The 23,084-nt window shown below is 44.8% G+C and overlaps 1 protein-coding gene across 6 annotated transcripts in view; it reads left to right on the forward strand.

The window, feature by feature from the left end:
* PTPRF (protein tyrosine phosphatase receptor type F) overlaps positions 1-23,084 on the forward strand; it is a 393,406-nt gene that overhangs the window by 272,777 nt on the left and 97,545 nt on the right. For all 6 annotated transcript variants that reach the window (XM_075039254.1, XM_075039258.1, XM_075039253.1 and 3 more), the window contains one exon: positions 10,401-10,589. In XM_075039254.1, the coding sequence (XP_074895355.1) occupies positions 10,401-10,589 (189 nt within the window). The remainder of the gene's footprint in view (positions 1-10,400; positions 10,590-23,084) is intronic.

The raw sequence follows: 23,084 nt of genomic DNA on the forward strand, positions 1-23,084 counted from the left end.
AATGCCTTGGACTATAAATTTAATTTGTGTTTTACTATGTTGGCCTTTACTGGAACTGGTTCTATGTACTAGTTTTGCTAATTTATTAAGAATATTTTGTTACAGTTTCTGAACATTTGTTCAAAACACAGGTTGCTACAATTAGAGGAAACGGCAGACAGAGCAGAGCACATGCATGAGAATTTATTGGCAGTGGCAGGAAAGGATGGTGCTGCAGAAAAGGCATAGGGTAAGGGAGAGGCAATACGGGGAGGTGGAGAGAAGAGCAGGCTGTTGAGCACCAGGGGTGGTGCTTTTCAGCTTGTTTGCTGCAGAGGAGCCTTGTTTTTGTAAGAATTGTGTTTGTCCTCCTTTCCCACACCCACACGCCTTGATTGCTAGCTTTGGCATTCAAACTCTCACGGCATCACAGAGCCACTCCATCCCATAGCTTGGTGATTTTGGAGGTTGCCTTAAATTTTCAGTTTAGTCTCTGAGATCAGAAAGCAAAGAGGTGTTTCTTGAGGGCATTCTTTGGGGGCAGGGGGAATCTTTGTTTTCCTTTTGAAGCACTGGCTGGTTGTGAATGCCGGAAGTAGAATATTTTTGTCCTTTCTCTAATGACTCTCTAGCTCGTCCCCAGTACAATCTTAAGTTTCAGTTTCCAAGCTAATATTCCCAGAATATTTACAATGTTCTCAAGAGTTTTTGTTTGGGGATTTTGGGGAGGGTGAAAGACAGACAAGAGGGAGTTCTTTTCCCCTCTCAAGTAATATTACAGTGATTACTCTTAAAAAGCCAACAGTCATTGCTCTTCCATGTTGTCGGAATACCTTCCTTTTTCAGTAGCTTAGATGCAAGGAAAGGCAGTGCTTTTTCTTTCCCATGTTGGAACAATTGCTAGAAAAAAAGGCTTTTTCAGCAGGGTGTTTTGTCAAAATGTACAACTTTTTCCCATCCCTAATCTTAAAGTTTTTGCTTGAGAGTTGCCGGCCACTGTTGCTTTGGCAGGCTGTGATGTTCCCCCACAGGAGGAGAAGGTACTGGATTGGCAATGATGCAGACGGGCTGCAGGAGCTAAATAGAAATCAGATTTTAGCACGATCTAGCCCTTTCAGTAGGAGTTAAGTGACCGAAAATCTTGCATTCTGGCCTGTGAAGTGGAAATGAACAGATTTAGTATTCCAGCTGAGTGGCAGCAGGAATGCTTCACTTTAATCTGAAACTCGATGTTAGAAAGCGTGGGAGAGCTCTGCTGTCAGATTAACTCAGTTCTCATGCATTTTTTCCTGCACTGAGCTGCAACCAAACATACATGGTTCAAAAGTCAAATGCTCCATTAATTTAACCACACATTGGATTTAATGGCATATGGAAATGCATTATTGATTGCATCTTAAAAAATGAAAATCTCTATGCTAATAGCATATCACATCAGTGCAGGTGAAGCAGTATGGAAAATGCAGGGGATTAGTAAATGACTTAGAATACAAGTAAGAGCTGTTTCCATGCTTTTCTCTGAAAAGACTGAAGTTTTGGGTTTGTTTTAGTGGGAGTGTGTTTATATATTCTGTCACGAGGAAACGTGCAGTGTCAATAGTTATGTCGTATTTCTCAATATAAAATATTAAAAAGAAACAATGATTTGAAAACAGTTTTGCAGGCAGTTATATTTAACAGTTGGTACCAACAAATGGCACAGTCCTGCCTGAAAGCACAGCATGGTCTTCTTTTACTGTTCCTTTACTACAGAGTCTTAATAGTTGGCTGCAAAACCTTTCTGAATTCATTGTGTTTAAAGAACTTTTGTGAGTTTTTTCAGTGCATACTTCCAGCTGATGAGGGGTTTTTGTAAGTAATAGTTGTTGAAAGAGCCTAGGCTTATTTATCAGCTGTTGGATATGACCCACAAAACTCTATTTTTACCTGCTTAAAATTATGCTGTAATTTGGGGGGAAGAAATAAAAAACCATTTTTTTTTCTCACCAAACAAGGGTTAAAAAAGGGACACTTGCTCAGGCAAGGAATCTTGCAGATATGATCTGTTTTACTTGTGTGTAAGCTCTTCCTCACCCACATTCTTGACATTTCTTGCTGTAGTTTCTGCTGTGCTATACTCTGAACCCTTAAATGACTTTCAGTGCCATACAATCTAAGCTCTTTTTAGTACCTCATTAACGTGAGCGACTAGTTTCTCTGGTCTCTCAGGAAAATGCTTGTTTTGATGTGTCTTTGGCTTTGAGTTGTCTGTGGACATTGCTCTATGTTCATGGCAGAACAGTGGGCTTGGATCTGGCGCAGGAGGTCTAGGTTGGTCCTCACCTCTTAAGGGGCTTTACGTCACGCTTCCCACCACTCTGAGAGGCTATGTCATCAGCTTGGAGAGGCTCTGCCCTGTGGCACAGAGCTTGTTTAGCGTGAGCAGATAAGCTTCTCCTATAATCTTCCTTCTTGGGTTTTTTAGCTCTTTTAGATATATTGGGCCTAAGCCATGGAAAAACTTGAGTTTAGGACCAAGACTGCAAATGTGACTGTCATTGCAAGGAAGCCAGAATGGAAAGCAAGAAGAAGTAGCCAGGGTGACTGAAGAATGATGTGGTAGTAGCAATTTTGTAAATGCCATCTCAGCCTGTTGCAATCTAATCTGATAAAGGTGTAAATAATTGTTTTCTTCCAGGATGGGTTGCGGTCTCCTAGCTGATGGTAGGCTCTACAGCTAACACATACTGAGCAGAAGTTGTTATTACTTAGGAAGATCCCTAACTAAGAACTGAAACAGTGGGTTGTAGGTGCAAACCTTTAATTTGCCCAAGTTTGTGACTGAGTACTTACTTTTGGCCTGCTCTGAGTCAGCTTCAGCAGCTGTTAATCATCTTTGTGTTGCCCTCTGTCAAGCACAGGTCACAAGCTGTTATCTTTAAAGGAGAGAGGGGAATTGCCTGTTCCCTACTGAAGCTGTGGCTAGGCTCAGTTGTCTCAGCAGATCTTGCAGTGTTTATGAAGACCCTGGATCAAAGGAGTGCAGGCCATGGAAGAGCACTTTCTCCCCAGAGGGACCTTTCTCACACCTTCCCTTGGGCTGTGCTCAGGGGACAGCCATGCTGGAGAGCGACAACTGTTGCCTCCATCAGTGCCTCTAGAGCTGTGGCTCTTTTCTGTGTCCCAGCCTCAATCTAGACTGGATTAGCTAGCCCTTGAGAGGCTTAGAGGTAGCTATGGCTGATGTGTGGCTATGGCTGCTGTGTCCTGGAGGGCTTTGGTAGTGGCATGCTGCAGTGCTTCTCAAAGGGAATTTCCTAATGGAGGGCTGGCCCTACATCTGTGGCACCGCCTTCTGTCCTGGCCAGTTCCCTGGGGCAGGCCAAGAGGCATCATGAGGCCTGAAGGTTGTTTGGATGATAACAGCAACTCTAAGGGCTGGGAGAAACAACTTGTTTCATCCCATTGGGATGCAGTGCCCCCTCAGGCCTGGAGAACTAAGGTTGTGCCCTGGGTGGGAGGGAGCACTAGATGCCAGTGCATAGCAAATGCAGGGTGCTCAGCCCTGGGGAGGTGACAAGCTGCTGCAGAGACGGTGTGTTACCTTACCGCTACACACGTGGGAGCACGGTGAGGAGCAGTGCTGGGACTTGGCAGGAGCGCGGGCTGAATCCCCGTCAGAGCCAGTTGGGAGGCTGCTGTGTCTTGCTCTAGGGAGCACCTGCCTCTCTGCAAAGCTGTCCTGCTCCCCTCTGAGATAAACAGATGCTTGGGAATGGCCAGCTGTGCTACCAAGAAGGTATCAGTGGCTTGTAAATGGAGATAATTGCTGTCCAGCCATGAAAGGACAATATTAGGAGCGCCCTTCTGGCACTTGAAGGGTAGCACTGTCTTTGTTCAGTGTTTTGTGGACTCATAACCTCTAGAAAGAGCAGGTCCCGTGAGCTCCCACGCCGTGAGCCCCCAGGGTGGGAATCTGCCTGACAGTTTATCCTCTTCTGCCTTGTCTAGTCTCGTATTTTCTTGAATTTTCCTTACAGTACTTTCTTTGTTTTGGACTGACTCAGATTCTTTCTTTTGTGAACTGTTTTGCTGCTGCTGTGATCTTTCTAAGAGATAGCAAATACTTTGTTTACTGTAAGCTCTTGTGCAGTAATTCATGTGGTTACACTGTGACACAGAGAAGTCCTTCTGGAGCTTGTTTCCACACCCACTCATTCATCTGCGACCTTCTCCCCATTTTCGGCAGGCAGCTTCAGCATGTCACGTTGGCGTGATGTCATACAAACCCGGCAGATTTGTCATTAAAAGCCTTGTCATCAATAGATGACTGTTTGTATTTTCTGCCTGCCTGAAACTGTTTTATACTTGCTAACCCAGTAATTAAGACTTCGCTGCCTTTGAAACAGGTTGGTTTCACTGCCCCACCTTTTCCTTAGGCAATTACAAGGCGGTGCCAATGTCGACGGGGCATTCATTAGCCTGCATGAGACTTGGCTCCGGCAGCGAGCATGCACAAAGGCGCTCCTCCCGCCGCTCCCCACATGGGCAGTAGCCTGGCACCGGGCAGCCTTTGGAGACCGTGAATTTGGATGATATTTTTGGTGCACCTCTTAGGGTGGCTTTTGTAAGAAGAAGGATGCGGGAAGAAAGCATCGCCTCAAAATGGCTGATAAAATGCTCTTTGTGCAGCTTCAGTTGAACCTGAACAGAGCAGTGTCAGGGTTTTCTTATCATGTAAAATGATGCCGTTCTGGGCTGCTGGATTGCTCGACTGCTTTTGATTGTCTTGCGGTAATTGAATAGCAGTGCTGTGTAACCTGTGCTGAAGGAATTAGGACTGTTTATTCAGCAAACAGATGTCCTGGATTGTGGTGTGCTTACGATCTTACTGGCTTGCATCTTTCATTAGTTAATATTGCCGACTACCCAGGCTATCTTCCTTGCACTGATAATTTTGCATTTGCTAATGTGTTTCAGTGTCTCAAAGGGAGATTTGGAAGCTTGTAAAATTTGTAAAGTAATTCTGTTGATCCATCAAATACAAGTCTGTCAGTAGACAAGGGTTACCCCTGCAACATCCTGTGTTATATTGCGTCAAACTGCTACCTCTTACCAGGATCAGTTCAGCCCTGATGACTTGAACTGGGTGAGACACCAGCCTGCCTCACTGAATGGGTAGGGAGCATGTGGAATAGCTTTTGATGCTTGTATCCTGCTCCTGTGCAATGCTGACCGCAGTCAAACACATTTATCAGAGATCTCTCTGCCCTCAATCCATTTCCTGGCTTGTCCCTAGCACTGCACACTCCTGAGTGGCTTCAGATAGCTGGCAGAATTGAAAACAAAGCAGCTTTGTGTTTTTATCATGTCTACCAAGCCCCTAAAATTGATGTTGGGCTGGAAGTTCCTCAGCTGACGCAGGCTGGCAGAAGCCAGTGGCCCAGATAAGCTGTTTCCAGCCCTGTGTGGGAATAAGGCCCAATATCTCACTTGAAATGAGTTGAGAACACCCCTTCCAGTGGGGCAGTGGTTTTGATAGATTATAAGAGATTTAACCTCACAGCTATAGCTGTAACATATAGAAAAGCTACTTTTGGCTATTTCCGAATTATATTGGGTGTCATTTTTTTTCTCTCCCTCAACAGTCTGAACAATTGGACTCGTGATAGTAAGCAGGCCTGGCTTTTATAGGAAGAGGAATATGACAACTCCCATAAACATGTTTACAGTTCTCACTATCATTTCTAAAATACCATTTCCTCTGTTGACATAGAGGAAGTTCACAGTGGTGAGGGGAAGGTTTTACAGGTGCCAAGTCATGATCTGGCCCCCAAAACACAGTTGGGTGGCTGCAAGACCAGTGAGTGCTATATGGGGTTTGCGCTAGTAGGAACCTGATATCCAACCCCTCCAACTTTTCTGTTCTATGAGAGATTACAAGTTTTGCGCAAAATCCTGGGGGTAATCCTGCAGGATTCAGCCATCAACAGCTGTGCTCACCACAGACTCCTCTGCAGGTCTTTGCTGTAAGCAGCTGTTATCCACATACTGTTCCATGCTGGCGCTGATCCGTGCTTCTCATAAGACATAAATTGCAATTACCTCTGTGTACCTTATCATCACCTGGTATTTGGAGTGATGCAGAAAATAGGGACACCCCAAGGGGTATGTGTCTCACGGCAGCATCCTCAAGAAAGGTAGTTTTCTGGGGAGCTGGTGAATGAGCTACGTAATTGCAGCTGCTCTAAAGGAGGTCTCAGCTCTGGTTTGGGGCTGTGGGAAAGGTTTCTTACCTTAGCTTTTCCCTTAAAGATGGGAAATGTGTGGCACAAAAGAGCTGTAAGAGAAGGGGGGTTAGATTTCTGTCACCTCAGAAAGCAGATTAGCAAAGGGAGCTGTCAAGTGAGCATGAGATATCCTCTGCGTATGCTGTCATGCTAGATGCCAGAGGGACATTCCTGGCTCCTCGGTGACTGCTGCTAGCAAGACCTCAGCCTGGTCATGGATTTTCTGAGTTTCAGTTTGTAATTGCAAAACCAGCTTGTTTTTTTCTCTCTCACTGTTTCCTTCTCCTTTCCTCCTGCTTCTCTCTTCCTGCTCTCCTGTCATTCCTGCTTCTGCTGCTGTAGTCCATGGAGGGAATTAGAGCTCGCAATGCCAAAAAAATCTCCTGCTTGTGCGTAGATTTTGCTTGCTCTTACCTAATGCCTACCTGAGATACGCCCCTTCTGAAAGTATCTGAAACCCAGAAAGAAAAACTGGTTTCGATAGTCTGTGCTTGAAAGCAGACTGATAGCCTGTTCTAATGTGTATTAAAAGCACACTAGCTATCCTTGAATAAAACCAAGTGCTGACAAACTCATTTTCTAGAATAAGGGTATCCACGTATTGGCATGAATAGAATAGCTGTTGCTGAGGAGCTCTGTGTGCGGACAAGTTAGTACAGATAGCAAGGGCTAAGAAGGAGCCGAGGCATGACTGAGTCTCATAATTAGACCTAGATTAGACTTTTGCCGGAGGGGAAGGCAAGGCAAGAACAGCTCTGAACTCCTATCGTTGCCTGTAGCGTTTGAACACAGAGACATCCCTCGCTGTCCCAGTGAAGTCAGCAACACCAGGCCAGGCTGGAATGAAGCCCCATTATCTCTACAGGAGCATTGCTGACAGGGCAGGTGTGGGCCTGGGCCAGGCTGTGCTCTGTGGTGTGACCAGCTCAGGTTTTCTCCACAGCCACTCTTCTCCAGGAGGGTTCAGGGGGGCTGCCAGAGCCACACAGTGCCTGCAGTAGTTAAGGTCCCCCGTTTCCTGATGGTACAGGCACCTGAGGCCCTTGGATCGCCTCTGGAGAAGGTGCTTGACCTCCCCTTGAGCTTTAGCCCTGAACACTGTGACCTTGGCCCAGTGCAGGTCCCCTGGAGCTACCCCAGAACTAATAGCAGGTGAACCCCAGCCTCCAGGTATCTGAGGTGCTGTCAGAGACCGGCTGTCAGATTTCCCCTGGCGTCTCATCACACAGTGATGTGAGCTGGGACTGCAGCCTCCTGGAAGCACACTGCTGCTCTTCAATGCCAGCGTTGCCTCTATGTTTGATTGACAAGGGATCAAACATGTCCTGCTGCCTGTGCGTTTCTGTAGTTGCAGGCATGCCAGCGCTACTTGCTTGAGTTTTGGTGGTGGTGTGGCCATAGCAGATAGGCAGGTTTCAATCTCCAGGCATGCATGGCAACTGGGCTGTACTGGTACCAGTGCTAGCCCAGGGAACCTGCTGTGGATCTGATACACAGGGTGCACTGCTTCCCTACTACTGTCATTTGCCACTATAGTTTTGGGGCTTGTGTGCAGTTAAGAGGGAGAAGACTGTGTGCCGCATGAGCCTTGCATGCCTGCCTCTGCCTGTCTGTGTCCAGCTGGGTGTGGGTCTGGGGTCCGAGGGTCGTCACATGGTGGAAACCTGTGCCCTCTGTCCACGTGTTGAGTGCCCAGCATTCTCATCTGGGCTCTGTAATGGCTTGGGCTTGCAGGGGTGCATCGTACGGAAGCAGCACTGTATGTCTCTTTGGAGTCCAGGAAAGACTTGATCTAAGATTTCTAGTATAGCAGAGGTACCTTTGCTGCTGGATCTTTGTAATCGGTGTCTCTCTGTTGTACCCAGCGAAGTCAGGGTTAGATCATATAACTTCTGCTGGTCTGTGGCTCGTCACAAACTGCTAATTTTGACTGAACAGTCACCTCCAGTGCAGCAGACTGGTCGTGTACCTGTGGATCAGACACTGTGAAGGATTTTCTGATTTCTCTTGTGTCTGTGGGCAAAGGATCATTGCAGATGGGAAGAGATGTCTTGCACAAATGCTGGTTTCAGATTTGCCTTTAGCTATGTGCTAAGCCTCCACACAGACTTTGGACGAAGTTAACTGGGTGGTACTTAGCTCAGTGCATTCTTTTAAACTCTTGAACAAACGAGAAAAGATTGTCAATGGTAATCAAGATGATTAGGTTAGATCACTTCAGGGTTTCAGCCTCCCCAGAGTAAACATCTGCTTTCAATACAGCAAGTAGCAAGGTGCTGCACTTTAGGCAAACTTGGCCTCAATCCAAGGGAATGTCATTGTTTACTGTTTTTCCTATATCTTCCTTTGTTTTTCAATCTATACCATGCTGTACTTCTGTGTGTACCCTTCTTTTGTTTCTTTTCAGCCATGTAGGAGTATGCATTGTGGTTGCTCAGTATTGAGTGCTTCTGTTGCTTGTTACTGAATGCTGGCTCTGGTGTCATTCCGGTTAAGCTCTATGTACCTTTTGTCTCTGAAAATCAATGGAGAGCAAATTAAAAAAGAACTAGTTTTTGTGGTAGCTTTCATTTAAAAAAAATAATGCCATTTATGTTTGCTCATGATGAGAGAGGTTTCTAGGGAGGCCGGTCTGGGAGGCAAAATACAGTTTGTGCTTTCAATAAGTATCAGGAACTATTTTTTCCTTTAGAAAACCTTGGATGCTTCACAGTCACTCTCATCTAAACAGAAAAATAATATTCCAGGTCATTGTTTTGTTTACAGCAGATGTTGCCTTGTGCTACAGAGTCTTGATTTGCAAACAAGTCAAGCGTCTTGGGAATTCTCCTGAGATCTTAGGGAGAAATATGTAAGAGTAGCCACCACAGGCCACGTTTGTGCTGCAGGTGTGGCAGTATGAGTAGAAGGAAGCACCTGAGGTGGCCTATTGCTGGTTTCTTCCTGACAGGAGTGAGGAGTATGGTTCCAGATGTGGGGTGATAGCAGGAAAAATCAGATTGCAGCAAGTTCAGACTCCTCTGGGACTTAGGAAGGTGCTGAGGTCTTGTTTGTTTGAACACTGCAGTGAGCTGGGAGCCTTGCAGAATTGGATTTGCCAAAGAAGAAGGCTTGCTTAAGTTCCCTTAAAAGAGGGAAAAAAAGAAACATACTGAAAATAATTGAGTTTCCGGTGCTTTAAAAGCTTCTTAATGTTCTTCAAGTTCTTTTTTTCTGCAAAAGTATGTCCTTTTGATTGCAGTTCAGGCTCCGAGTACAGTACATCTTGCCACAGAATGAGTAAATGAGCTCTGTTCTGCAGCTGCTATTGAATGATGATGTTGGAGCATGCCTTGGCTTATCAGTGAAGGCTGCCTAATGTATTCCACCCAGCCTACCTGAGCGTGCTCTGCAGCAGCAAACCCAATTAACTATTTTTGTACTTGCTGTATGAATGGTTTCAGCAGTTATGGGGTGCTTCGTTTTATAGTATTTCAGTAAGACATGCCAGAGCGTGCACTGGCCATTTCTCGCACACCTCTGTTGCTCTCTGCAGCCCAGAAAATGCACCAGGAGCTTGCCACAGTGTGGCACAGTCTGGCAAGGCAGCTCATGAGCAGTGTGGCTCATTACCTTTACATTCATTAGTTTCTAAAAGCCTTCTGAATCAGATTTGAGGGCATGAGGAAGAGATTTACAGTCTATCCTACCAGTGTGACAGAATGTTCCTAGTCAAAAAAAGAGAAAATGGGCCTCTCTGGATCATTCTAAGGGGTTTTATTGTTTAGCTGTTGTTTTTCAAGATGCCTCAAACTATTTGGCTTTGTGTTTGTCTGTTATCTTCAACTCAGTCCTCCCACAAAAAGGCAAATACCTGCTTTTACTGAATTATTAACAACAATAGACAGCGCTTACGTATCAATGAAAATTATGGACGTTTCCCAAGGCAATTGATTTAAACGGAGTTAAATTTAGTGGAAGCTTCTGTTGGTGTAATGAATGCTCATTATAGAGCCTAATGTGCTTTAAGGGCTTGAAAACCTTCTCAGTAGGGAAGTCGGGCTGCTGTTTTCCAGCAGAGACACAGATGCTGTACCATGGCACTGCTGTCACTACAACCATTGCTGCGCCCGAATGTTTCTCTTTAACCTTGTGTGTTTTTTCCTCTTGCAGAAGACCACCTCCCAGCTGGCTTCCCAACCATTGACATGGGCCCGCAGCTGAAGGTGGTAGAAAAGGCCCGCACAGCCACAATGCTCTGTGCTGCCAGCGGTAACCCTGACCCTGAAATCTCCTGGTTCAAGGACTTCCTGCCTGTTGACACTGCAACTAGCAATGGGCGAATCAAGCAGCTCCGCTCGGGTAAGGCAGCAAAGCAAGTAAGCCTTCCCTACCTCCTCACTCTTCCTCCCTTTTCTCTTTCCTTGATGCTATTATTTTTTCACTGAAACGTTGAAATGCAATTCTAAACCCAAATGCCAATTTGATTTGAGCTTGTTTCTTTCACAATATAAGAACAGTTTTGGAGCTGATCTGCTCTGGCAGGATATCGTGGCTTATTAAAAGGAAACACTAGCGTGGACATGCCTTTTGGAACCTCACCTGGATTCCTTCTTCGGTAGACCGTCTTGACATTGCCCCAAATCCTTGGTAGGCTTGGACATTTCACTACTAACTCAACAGGTCTCAGATATTTTTAATAGGACCACAGTGCTAATCAGGACAATGAGATACTAGTTGAGATTTTACTATCAGTGGTCACATACTACTTCACTCCTTACAAAGACTCTGCAAGACAGTGCTCTGCTTTCTGTTGAGATCTTTATCATTCTTGCTATGTGACACTACAAGAATAAGGAAAAATCCAAGAAGCAACAATTCTATGGATTTCAAAGGAAGGTAGACAGAGTTTTGAAACATACAATTTCTTTCTGATTTTTCTGTTTGATAAGCCAAATACTAGCTTTTGAATTACAGTCGGTTAGTTTTTGTGGGTGGCTAAGAATGCACTCATTTTAGCAAGGAACTCTTGCTTTTCTACCACACTGTTCGGTCTCCCAGGACTATAAGGCCCATTAGAGAATTAAAGAAAATAAAACACTGCTTTATTTACTGATGAAGTGCAGCTCCACAGCATGAATTGCAGTGTCTATTTAGCAGTGCACAGCAGCACTACACAGCAGCTCTAGTCTGAGGGGAAAAAAGCCCACATTACCCTACATGAAGTACAGAAGGGAAAAGAGCTAGAACAACTTTGGTCTAGAAAGGTCTCAACCTTCAATAAGAGGCAGACTGCCTTGCCTGGCCACATCGTATCTCTGGGCACTCTAAAGCCATTTGTTATGAGTGCTGCTGCCAGGGCAACACCATCTTCTTCCTAGCAAGGTGAATGTCTTCACACACTTCCCTATAGCAAGAGCCCTCTGTATAAATCTGATGATGCTTGGATGATAAGAAGTAGGCTTGTACTTGGGGGAGTGGGTAATGAGACATCACTCTCATCAAAAATAGAACCCAGCCTGACACTCCTGATCCCACCTTGATGTACCAGTGAGCGCTAATTATACTAATGCATTTATAGCTTATGAAATTTCCCAGTGACCTTTAGCTTATCTCCCCCACAACATGGTTTAATCTTGATCTGTTTGTGCTGAAAGAAAATATCACACTTGTTAATTATTCTGAGAAGCTTTAGGAAGCAGCAATAGGAAAGTGCACATGGATGTGTTTCACTTCATAGCTGACTAAATCAGCATCAGAAATTACCATAAATGAGCAGCAAGGCAGCTCCTGATGCACTTGCTGTACGTTCTCCAGCATCCTTTTTGCAGGCACTTGACTGCCTCTCTACCAGCTGCTTCACAAGTTTAGTGAGATAGAAAGTTTGAAAACAAACTAGTAAACCCTGTCACTGTGTCCAAGTTTTGCTTTCTATTCACTTGATGTTCTTGAGCAACATCTCAATTGAATATTTCACCTGGGATTCAAACTCTAGAGCTGGCTGCTTGCTGAAGACACAGTAATTACCAAGGGAGGTGTCAAGGGAACCTTTTAGAAATCAATGAGCAGCACACATACTCAGACTTGCAAAAGAAATTGATTAGCTCTCTAATGTAGTAAGGGAGGTTTTCACAGTTCAATGTAAGAGTGAAGTTTTATTTTCAGCGACCTGGTGATACGATGCAAAGATTCACCAAGGCTCTGCTCCACCCTGGCATGAGTGGGGAGCAAGAAGTTTACCGCTTCTCATGGGCCAGAGATTCAACCCCTGATTGCATTTGTGACTTTTGCCTATATTTGTAGTTGATATAAAGCAGGGCCTGCATTTCGAAGTGCCCGAGTCCCACTTACCTGACTGCAATCACCCTGTGTGAGCAATGTGATGGGTTGGGCAGTCTCTGATCCATTCTGCAAGGTGCTAATTGAGCTCTCCAGTACTACACCGTAGTGGGGCAGAGTTGTTTTTCAAAGAAAAGAGTATTTAAATAGATACCTCATTATATGGGAGAGTTTAATAGTTTGCAAAGTCTCTGCTCCATTAAGATCATATCTTACAGCCAGCCTGGCATATCTGCATGAATGTCGGTTTATAATATCTCAATCTAAATATACGCTCATTTAATTTCATTTAATTAAAACCCAATAAAAGCTAGACAGATGTAATATAGTTAAAATAGCTACAGCACGGTGTGAGCCCAATATTGCATATATAGAGTGTCCGACCTTCAACGAGTACATAATATATTATTATTCAGATGTACTAAATATAGGTCATAAAGGTCAAAGCAGCTTTGGAGTCTAACTTAGGGGGTTGAGGGATGATTTCATTTCTTCAGGCTCCTAGTGTGGAATAAATAGCTAGAGGTGGAGAAGTAGCATGTTTGGGAAAGGTGCTCTCTTCTGACATTCACAGTTATGTGGGCTGGCAGTGCTCTGGGGGGTTCAGGCAGGTCTTTGAACTTGCATGCAGTCAGATCATGTGCCCAAGGGGGCTCTGAACGTCAGTTTCTAGAGGTCTGTTCATCTTCTGTCAAGGTACTAGAGAGTTTGTGGTTTAAGACAACCAAGCTGTCATCTTAGGCTCTTTTAACCCCAGAGGACTGGTGTCTGTCATGAGCAAATACACAGTTTATAAATCTGCCCTGTATCCTACCATTCCTCATTTACTGATTACATCTGTATGTGTGTATATGCATTTTTCGCATTAAACCTTCTGACAACATAACTCTTTACATTTAGAGGGCTTTTTTTTCCCCTTTCTGCCCAATATATCAATCTTTCCTTCCAAGTAATGCTTAATTCTTTTTTAAGCCCAGCTCTTGGGTAGTTTTGCCAGTGTTGGGCTAATTGCTCTACAGGTGAGAACACAAATAAATACAGGTTTTCATCTCCATTATCACAGATCAAGGCAAAAGCAAGGTCACTGACTCATCATGCTGGTTGTAGCAAAATTCTCCCTTGCTCATCTTGCTAATACTTCCCACCTCTTCTGGAGAGGCTGCTTTTCTGCAAATGCAGTGACTCAGGACAACTCCCTGTTCTCCCCCAGGGTGCATAGCTTCAGTCATTGCCTGTCAGTCATTGACACGGGATCTAAAGCCAGCTCTGGGCTGGGAAACCTCCCCAGCATGCTAACTCATTTAAAACCTGTTTGCCTGAACTGATTTTAAAACTATCTGGACATTGTAGTATCGCAGGTGATGTACATATGAGTTCCAGCAGCCAGGGTCAGTGCTACACCTCTAACCATGTTTTAAAATTAGTTGACATTGTGACGAAAACTCTCTCAATATAGATCAGATTGTGCTGATGCTTCACAGTTCTTCTGTAAAGATTCTTGGATCACAAGCTCCTGAAGACTTCAAAGCAGCTCTGATAGTATTCATACTCAAAACTCTTGAATGCTTCCAGTGAGTTTCATAGTTGAACAATTGCTCTTCCACCTTGCTCTTCAGAAAACTTATGAAGAAAATGTCAAATTAGAATAAATAACTATTCTGAATGTTAACATACAGATATCTTTGCCATGTAAGGAAACTCCAGAAACTCGGGGAACATTGTCATCTTTCATCTAGTAAAGAACTTGGTCTTACAAGAAGTATCATTCTCTTTCAATCACCATCAATTAACTGAGTTATGGAACTGTGCCCTAGACCCTAGTGTGGCTTTCAGGCAATTAACTGCAAGTAAAGTATCAGAGAGGGCTCTGCAGGTGACTTTGGTCACTCTCTGGAAAAGTGTAGGTGCCTCTAACAAAGAAGCAGTGGGAGCAGGCTTGCCAGATCATCTTGCTGCATTTATGCTCTCAGAGTTACCAGCAAGCATTTTCATTTTGGTCTTGATCCTATAGGTAGAAGCACTACTTACTTGGAAACAAAAGGAATACCCAACATACACAGAACAAACTTGCAAAAAGAGGTGGTGCCTGTCCCAGTGAAATGGCAGTGACGGACATATCCTGCTTCACTGGTGATAGCCAGCAGTCAGTACCCAGCAGAAGACATTCAGCTCCTGGCAAGAAACAGCTTTGAGTCCAGACATCAGATGGGTATCGACTTGGGACAAGGTGTGTAAGGACAGCCCAAAAGAATGGGGACTGGGGAGTATTATCCAAAAGGATCGGGAAACCCACACAAGGATGGGTGGTCTCTCAGAAAGGACTGACTGGACGAGGGTTGAAGCAATATCACGGTCAACCAGTTGACAGCTGAAGTTTTTTATGCCCTGGAAGAACTGCACATCTGGGTCTTGCTGTGTGAGGCACACACAGCAGTGATGGGATTCACACAGATTCCCTGTTGCAACTGGTGGCAAATAGCCAGTCTTTTCTGTAGTACTTTCACTTCTGAAAATAGTTTCCCCTAAAACTATGTTGGGAAGTAGGCGAAAGCACTGTCAGAGTTCTCTAGGATTCATTGTTGCCCTGCCCTAGTGCCCAGTTGCAGCCAGCAAGAGCCTTGGTTTCTCTGTTTAATGTTGCTTTGGAGTGATTTTTTGGTGGTCTAGGTTCCTACAAGGAAGTGGTGTGTTGATAGGTCTGGGGTGAGTTTTTGTCAGCAGAGTGAAGTCCCTTCTCCAGCAGAGCCTCTCCTCCATACTGGGAAATACTGATGCAAATAATCCCGTGGGGTTTTCCAGTGTATCATCCGATGTTCTGCCTTGCTTTGGGTGCCTGTCTGTGTGCTTCCAGTACACAGAGGATGTCAGGGTCAGCATTCATTCCTGCCTGAATTGAATGTATGGGTTGTTATTCACTGTCTGTTATCATGAAAGGGAAGTAAACTCTCCTTCCTTATGAGTGTTTCAAACCTTTCAAACACAAGGAATTGGGTTTGAAGTTTGATCTTGGGGTGCCCTTTGCCCAAAGCGGCCTGGTGATCGCAGGACACAAGTTGGCCTCAGTAACCATTTGAGTGATGGCACCTCCATCACTTGATGGACTCTCTTATGTTGGCACTCTGTGGCCTATGTGCTGTGATTTTGTCCCTTTGAGGGACACCGTGTAAGGATGACAGCCAGAGATGCCTTATCATATGATGTGAAGGGCGAATGGAAACTTTTATTCCTTCTGGATAAGGAAATTTGGGGTCCAACAGAAAAGCCTTGTGCACGCTCTGTAATGGTGTCCTCTGAGTGAAGAGTGAATGTCTTAACTTTGCAAAGGTGAGAGAGACCTAGAACAAACACTGCACTAAATACAGCAAGCCTCCGTGCTGCTCCCACAAGAGTTGGCTTACATTTGGAGGGCAGGAGGATTGAGATTTAATGCAGGAAAAAATGAGCTGGTCACACTTAAGTTTTAGGGAATCTACTTCAAGTATGCAGTTGCTCCTAGAGCTGTGTGTAGACAATTGTGTATTAGAGAAAGGGTTTAGCCTCTACAGGGAGTAGATTTAAAGATTTGCTGCAAATCTTTTCAGTTCTAGGGCAGAACAACAAACCCTATTTCAGCCAGATGAGAGAGAAGGAAGTCCTGTTTTCTGCCCCTTGGGCTGTGCTCAAAGTCATTGCACCATTCCCATGGGAAGTGACACACTGTGGTGATGCTTTTCTTAACTCTGAGAATTTTGGAAGGGGACAGGGGGAGGTGGGGGCGGGAGGAGGGAGGCCCTAGACCAAGCAACAAAAATATCACTTGGCAAACTTTCCAAACAAGCAAAGAGAAATAACCCTGTTTTCCATGGCTGTGCTATTCCATGTGAGTATCTCTGGGTATAACTGTTCTGTCAAGCAGCAGATTTATTATTGCACAAGAGAGAATACCCACAACTTCAGTCACTGCAAGATCTTTCCTGATGCTTCAGTCATCTGTGGATAGAAGGCATCAGAAATTATAAAGAGACATAAAGTTAAAATGGGGTAATGTCATCTTGGCAGAGGAAAATGCTAAAATGAGTAGTTTGAATTGCTGCTCCTGCTTAGAGAAAGGACTCTGCCTAAAGGAAGGGTAGTTAGGAAAGAAAAAGAATAAGTATAAATATTGTAATTACTTTTTAAGAGGCAAGTTAAACATGCTTAAAATATGCCTTCTTTGTATTTACAGAAATTCTTTTCTGTCTTTCTTTCCCATTGGGTGATCATTGTTGTGGATAATGGAATGAGCTGTAAATCTGAGATACACGACACTCTTGTATGCATACTGGTATTTATTAATCAATACACTGAACATGATTTGACACACTGTGTCCTGTTTAACCCTGTTTTTCTGTCTGTTTAAACTCCTCAGTTTTCTTTGGTAAGTGCTTGGTATTCAGATCCTACAAATCTGCATAAAACCAACACATACCATGAACTGCCTATAGATTCGATCTGCATGAATCTCTCCCTTATACTAACAGCCTTCATATGTGCAAGATAAGACCAAGGGGACAAAAGTGGGGATTAGAAGGGTTCCCTGCCAATTTGCCCAGCTGGAGCATCTCCCCTTCAATCATGCTTCATTATTGATTGAATGCTGAGCTCAAGACACTGACCAGTGGATCCTCCACTTGCTAAACACATTGACCTCATAAAACAAACCTTTATAGATCATTGCAACAGGATAACTTAACCTCACTCCCAGAGAAGCCCTCCTTATAAGATACTCTTCATTATAGCATGTAAAATTATCTCCAGTGCCTTATAAAGAGGGTAGGGATTCCTTTCTCCAGCTAACATCCAAATTAGGCAGGAACAACAGAGGTCTGGCTAGCGTGCCATTGTTACATTACCAGAAACTACTTCATTTCAAAATATTTCTGTATGTAAAGCTAATGCTGCATGACACCAATTTCTGTGCTGGAGGGAACCTGATGCAAAGGTTATGCGAATGCGGTGAATGGCTCAAAACTGATTTGTTACACTCTCCCCTTAGTTTAATTTCTTTCAACGAGCAGATTTTGTCCCACTGGTCATTCTAACCTCAAAGCAAAATTGCACCTAGCGCCCGCAACCATGCACTTTCCACCCCTCCTGCCCAGCACAATCACGGTTACACAGCCCCCAGGACACCCCCTCCTTGTTCTGTATGAGGAATGAAGGGGCATTGCACCATCTTCCCAACGTGTGCTCCATCTCAACTGCTTGAACAGTGGTGTGGGTGAATGCAAGTTGTGAGGGCAGCCAGCAACGCCACCTCGGCAGCTTAGTTCGGCCCCCGTTCATGAGGGTGGTGGCTTTAATGGCAAGATGCAGGGCTGGATGCTGCACTCCTGGAAGCGATGAGCTTTACTAACCTCCTGAGAGTGTCACTCTGACTTTTATTGCACATCAGTTTCTTTTTGTTTATTCCTGTCGCGCTAATACAAATTCTAGCTTTAAAAAAACTTTCTGCTTTTTAGTTATAATTTTCTTCCTTTCCTCTTTGTACTAATGCTTCTCTCTAATCTTATTTGCATTCAAATTACCTCACCAGGTGGTACACCGATCAGAGGTAAGAATGCTGAAATGTGCCTCCAGTTGTCACATCACTCCATCTCCTGTCTGCCTTGTCCCTTCTCCTCCGGTGTTTCTCATCTCCAGCTTTTACTCTCAGCCCTAACTCTGCCAGCGCTCTCTCTCATCTGCACTCTCCCACTAGTGTGTTTATTTTGGTTGGTTTTTAGCGTGATTTCTTGTAGACTCATCCATTGCGATTTTGCGCTGTTGAAAGGGGGTTATTCAACGGAAAGTTTGCAAACTGGAAAATGGTCCCTGGCCTCCGCCATGGGAAGGTTGATGTCTCCTGCAGCTCCTGCAAGTCTCTGAACTTCCCGTGCAGGTGTGGCCTCTGAGGTTTTGTGTCTAGGGGGTTTCAGATGGATTGCTTTGGTGTAAGGGTAAGGAGGTAACATTTTCACAAGAGAATAGTCAAATTCTTCGCTGCTGCTGCTGATGGGCATGAAACTCTAATCAGAAGGAGATAAATTCTTGAAAGTTTGAGCAAATCTGGCTCTGAGATAAGGAGCACCTTTGTTTGTGTTCCTCACGTTTGTCTTTCAAGTGTGCTAACCCTCTAATGTGGTGGCAGAGTGGAGTGCCACTGCCCCAGACCCTGCTTTCTGAACCAGACATGCTGATGTTGCTTTACAGCACAAAGATTTGTTTTAAATAGATGAATCAGAAGCACATCTGGCTGCTTTAAGCCTTCATTAATTAAACCCACCCCTGGTTTGACAGCCCAGTGTGCGCAGTCCCTGGCTAGTTTTCACAGCCTGTATGCACCAGTAATGACTTTCCAACTGGAGTGTTGTCTTTTCTAGCCTAAACACTCAAAGCTGTCTCTTTAGATTAACTTTAGCGTGTTAATCAGCGTTACATGCTAAGGCCCTTTGAATTCTCTTGTGGTTTTGGTTACCCCTGTTGACTGACCCCTGGATTTCTCGAAAGAGTGACTACCACCTACAAATCAACACAGCCTCGTTCGTGCAGTTTTCCCCCTTCTCCCCTTTCCCTCCCCCTTTTCCCTGAATCACTGTTGGAAGTTAATAATCTGACTCTTTGGAACTGGTTCTGTTGCTGGGGGTTAATGTTTTCAGCTCCCGTTAAGTGATTTTAGAGTAAATGTGAATTGCCGTTTGATGCGTATTTGCATTAAGTTGCCTCTGTAGCAAATCTGGGTCAGAGAAAAAGACTGCAAACCTTATTTTGATATGAATGGGCTTATATATCTGTCATTTCTCCCTTTGGAATGCTGGAGATTGACAGCTGTGATGTTACAAGCTCCTTAAACTATTTCTTCATCTCCTATTTCTACTGCAAATCCTAAAATGAAATGACAGATCGAATGCTAACTAGCCAAGCGCTCTGAGCTCCCAGCCATGCATGCCGAGCGTGCAGCCATCCCGGGGCCTCCCTGCACGCTCGCTGTGCACCCACCCTGTCTGATGACATTAGTGACTCAGCACCAGAACCGCGTGGATGCTCCATACGTCTTGCTTGGGAACCGAACACATCTCTGTGAAAAGAACCATCCATCTCATAAAACATAAGTTCCCCGCATCCCCACCCCACTTCCCACCCCCGTTTGAGTCCTGATGAGGTATTTTAAGAATGTTCTTGACATTATTTAAAATATATGTGTCCTGTTTGAATGTCAAAGATGACATTTCTGTGAGAGCAAACAGAAGCCACGTGCTGCTCTCTGGCTTCTCCCAGAGGATTTCTGTCAGCCTAATGCCTTTTATTTAAAACGGAGGTCATTGAATTTCTAAAGATAACGACAGATTAGATGAAAGTGCTTTTATGATGGTGAGGTTGTGTCCATGTAGAAGTGACTGTTCTGCCATGTTCTATACCCAGCTGCACTCTTGTTCCTCATTAAGGTAAGTTTGATGCTTTGGAATCCATTAATTTGGTCTGAAAGGAAGGGTGAACTAATGACTCTTAACGAACCCTTTTGGTAATAATGTTGGGGGGGAAGGGGAGGGTTTGGTTTGATTTAATTGCTGCTGTGACTGTGTCGCTAGGAGTTGTGTGTCTGGAGTACTTGGGAGGTTCAAGCATTACCCAAGGCCTTTGTGCCAGAGCAGCAGAGAACCCACTCGCAGGGAGCAGCATGTGGTTAGCGAGAGGACCACCTGAGAAATTCTACCATGCACCTCTCCAAACAGGAGGAGATTTTTCTCTCTGAACACCTCGTTTGGCCTTACCCCCATGTATTTGGTCCTTTCTGTCTGAGACATCTCTGGCTTCCCTAAAATGGGAGGAGATCCCAACTATAATTCAGAATCTCTGTTTGTAGCGTCACTCTTTACCCCCCTGGGACTGCCCCAAATAGTAATTTTAATCTTGAAATCCCTATTTGTTCATCAGAAAGACATGGAGCCGCTAGATGCCCATCAGATTAAGCAATAGCTAGCTTCTTAAAGTGACCCATAGATAGTATCAGCAAATCCATGTTTAAAGCAAGTTCTGCACCATTCTTATTTTCAAAGTAGAATATAAGATGTTCATTTCCAGCATTTCTCTGGAATTGAACTCGCTCAACCTTTTGTGAAATCTGGCTGCATTTTCCTGCCCCAGGCTGTAAGAGAGAGCAGAGCACAGTTGTGTGTGTCTGGTGGGTGCTGGACTGAACAGGCATTAGATCGGATGCACATGAGGAGATAAAGAAATATCATCATCTCAGGCATTATCCCTCTCCAGTCAGATTTATTTGTTACTTTTCTGTCACCACAGGAAATATCTGAGCTTCCTATACATAAGAGTATTTCTTCCCTGCAGACGTCAGCGTAGCAGAGGTCTGTCTGAATTAACTTTAGATCAGCTCACTTGGGTGTCAGAAGCTGTCTGTCTGGGAAGCCAGGTAAACACCTGCACCGACTTCTGTATAGCTGCAGCTAAACCTTTTCCAGTCTCAAGCGAACTGGTTTAAATATAGCTCCAGTATTTCGACACTACCCTGCGAGCTGGAGCGTAAAGCTATCCAAAGAGATTAGAGGAAGCTAAAAGAATTTTGCTGTCTCTTTTTGAGCATGTGTTTATACATTTGATTGCACTTTGTATATGATAGGATTTTTTTCCTGTTTCTTGAGCTTTTCCAGTCACAAAAAATAAGTGAAAGGAAAACAATTTAAAAATGAGAAGATATGCTTGCAGGAGCAGACAGTGTTGGGGGGAGGTTGGTGGGGTAGTGCCTGGAAATGTTTGTAATGCCATGTTTCTTACTGTCAGAATTCAGATTGACTCATGTCCCTTTAGAAGCACACGGAAGCGTTACCGTGCACTTGACACTGCTGTCGTTTTGCTTCTGACGCAGAGTCCCCTGAGATTTTCTGTACCTGCTGGTGAGAGATCAGAGCATCCTGAAACTCCGCTGTCTAAGAGGAGACCTCGTGCTGCTGAGCACGTTGGGTCTCCTCTACTCCTTCTCTGCTCGAGTCCGGCTTGGTGGCAACAGTTGGGTGCTATCGGCAGCTGCCTCTGGTGCACAGGAGAGTGATTTCTCAGCAGCACTGCCATCCAGAACAGGCCCCTTGCATACCAATCACCGGCCTTTCAGGCATAATGACCATAATGAATGCAAACAATGAAAATATATTTGTAGTTATCTTGTTTTGCATAATTAGCAGTGCTGATGGCTGATGGAGGCTAGGTGCAGTCCTCTAACAGCAGAGAAATGCTGCTGTTATAAATTACAAAAAATAGTGAATATGGGAAAAGCTTATTTTCATTATTAGCGACTCTTCTGTGGTTTTGGTGTCTTTCAGTTTTTCACAGCTCCCACAGCGAGTGTTGGTTATCTCAGGCAGCAGTCAGGGTGTCAAAGTCCATCTCCCTCATTGTCAGGGCTTCACAGTGTCTCTTTCTCCACCATATTCACATTTATGGGTCCTTGTTTGGTCTGGGCTTGCCTCTGGCCCTGCTCCACAGCTCCCTGGGTTTATTACGAGGATTCTCCTTCTGTGGGAGGGAATTTTTAGCAGAAGGGGGATTGGGACCCACACCTGAGCACTGGCTGAAGGAGTGGCCAAGAATACTGCTTCGGGAAAAGTCAGGCAGTGTTTCTGTGAAGGAAGCTGATGGAAGGGAGGGGTTTGGGGTAGCCACATACTCTAGCATGCAGGGTGGGCAAAATTTACCTCTTCCCCGAGAGGAAGGGCCCTGGTCAGGTTCATTAACATCTGCGTTGCAAGTCCTTTCCTTAGACGAGTGCTGCAACTGCAGCCTGGTTCTTCTGACTCTTGGGTACTTACGGGAGCTTTTCATTCCATGTCTAATTTTATAACCAGGGCAAAAGGTCAGTCCCCCCGCTCTGAGCCGGGGGGGTGAGGCTGTGAATGCCCTGCTAGAGAAATGGAGCTGCTCCTGCTGCTGGGGATGGAGCTCCGACCTGAATAGATACAGAAGTGTGTCGCACCAAGAGCTGCTGTGTTTAGCTCGGTGCAGTGCTCTCTGGTAGAAGAGAGCACAAGCACCCGACGAGCTACAGAACAGGATTTCAGAGAGATCAATTTGTATGGCAGCTTGGAGCTTTTTACATTTGGTTTGTCACCTAGAGGAGACGGTGACAAGCTCTCCATGGCACAACAGTACCCAGTGCTGCCAAGAAGCGGCCCTTATCAGGATCTGCCTTCCCCATGCTCTCTCTGTGCAGTGCACTTCTTAAATGCTTCTTTTAACCACTGTCACTGCAACTAATGATTCTGCCTGAGCACAAGTATATTTGAATAGATAAGTATCTTGGAAAGCTGCTAACGGGGCTGCTGTCTGTGCCCGAGTTTAAAGAGCAAAAGAAAAAGCTAGGAGAGGAGGGAAGGGACTGGCAAGGAGATACCAGCACAGAGTAAGGAGCCTATAAGGGATGCTTGTCAGTCAGCAGGGCTGGCTCCTGCCCTCAGCCCCAGAAAGCTCTGCCTTGTCACTATTCTCCCTGGCACTGGAGAGCAGCCAGGGGTT

The sequence above is a fragment of the Buteo buteo genome, chromosome 10 (genome assembly GCF_964188355.1).
Source record: "Buteo buteo chromosome 10, bButBut1.hap1.1, whole genome shotgun sequence".
NCBI classification, from domain to species: Eukaryota; Metazoa; Chordata; class Aves; order Accipitriformes; family Accipitridae; genus Buteo; species Buteo buteo.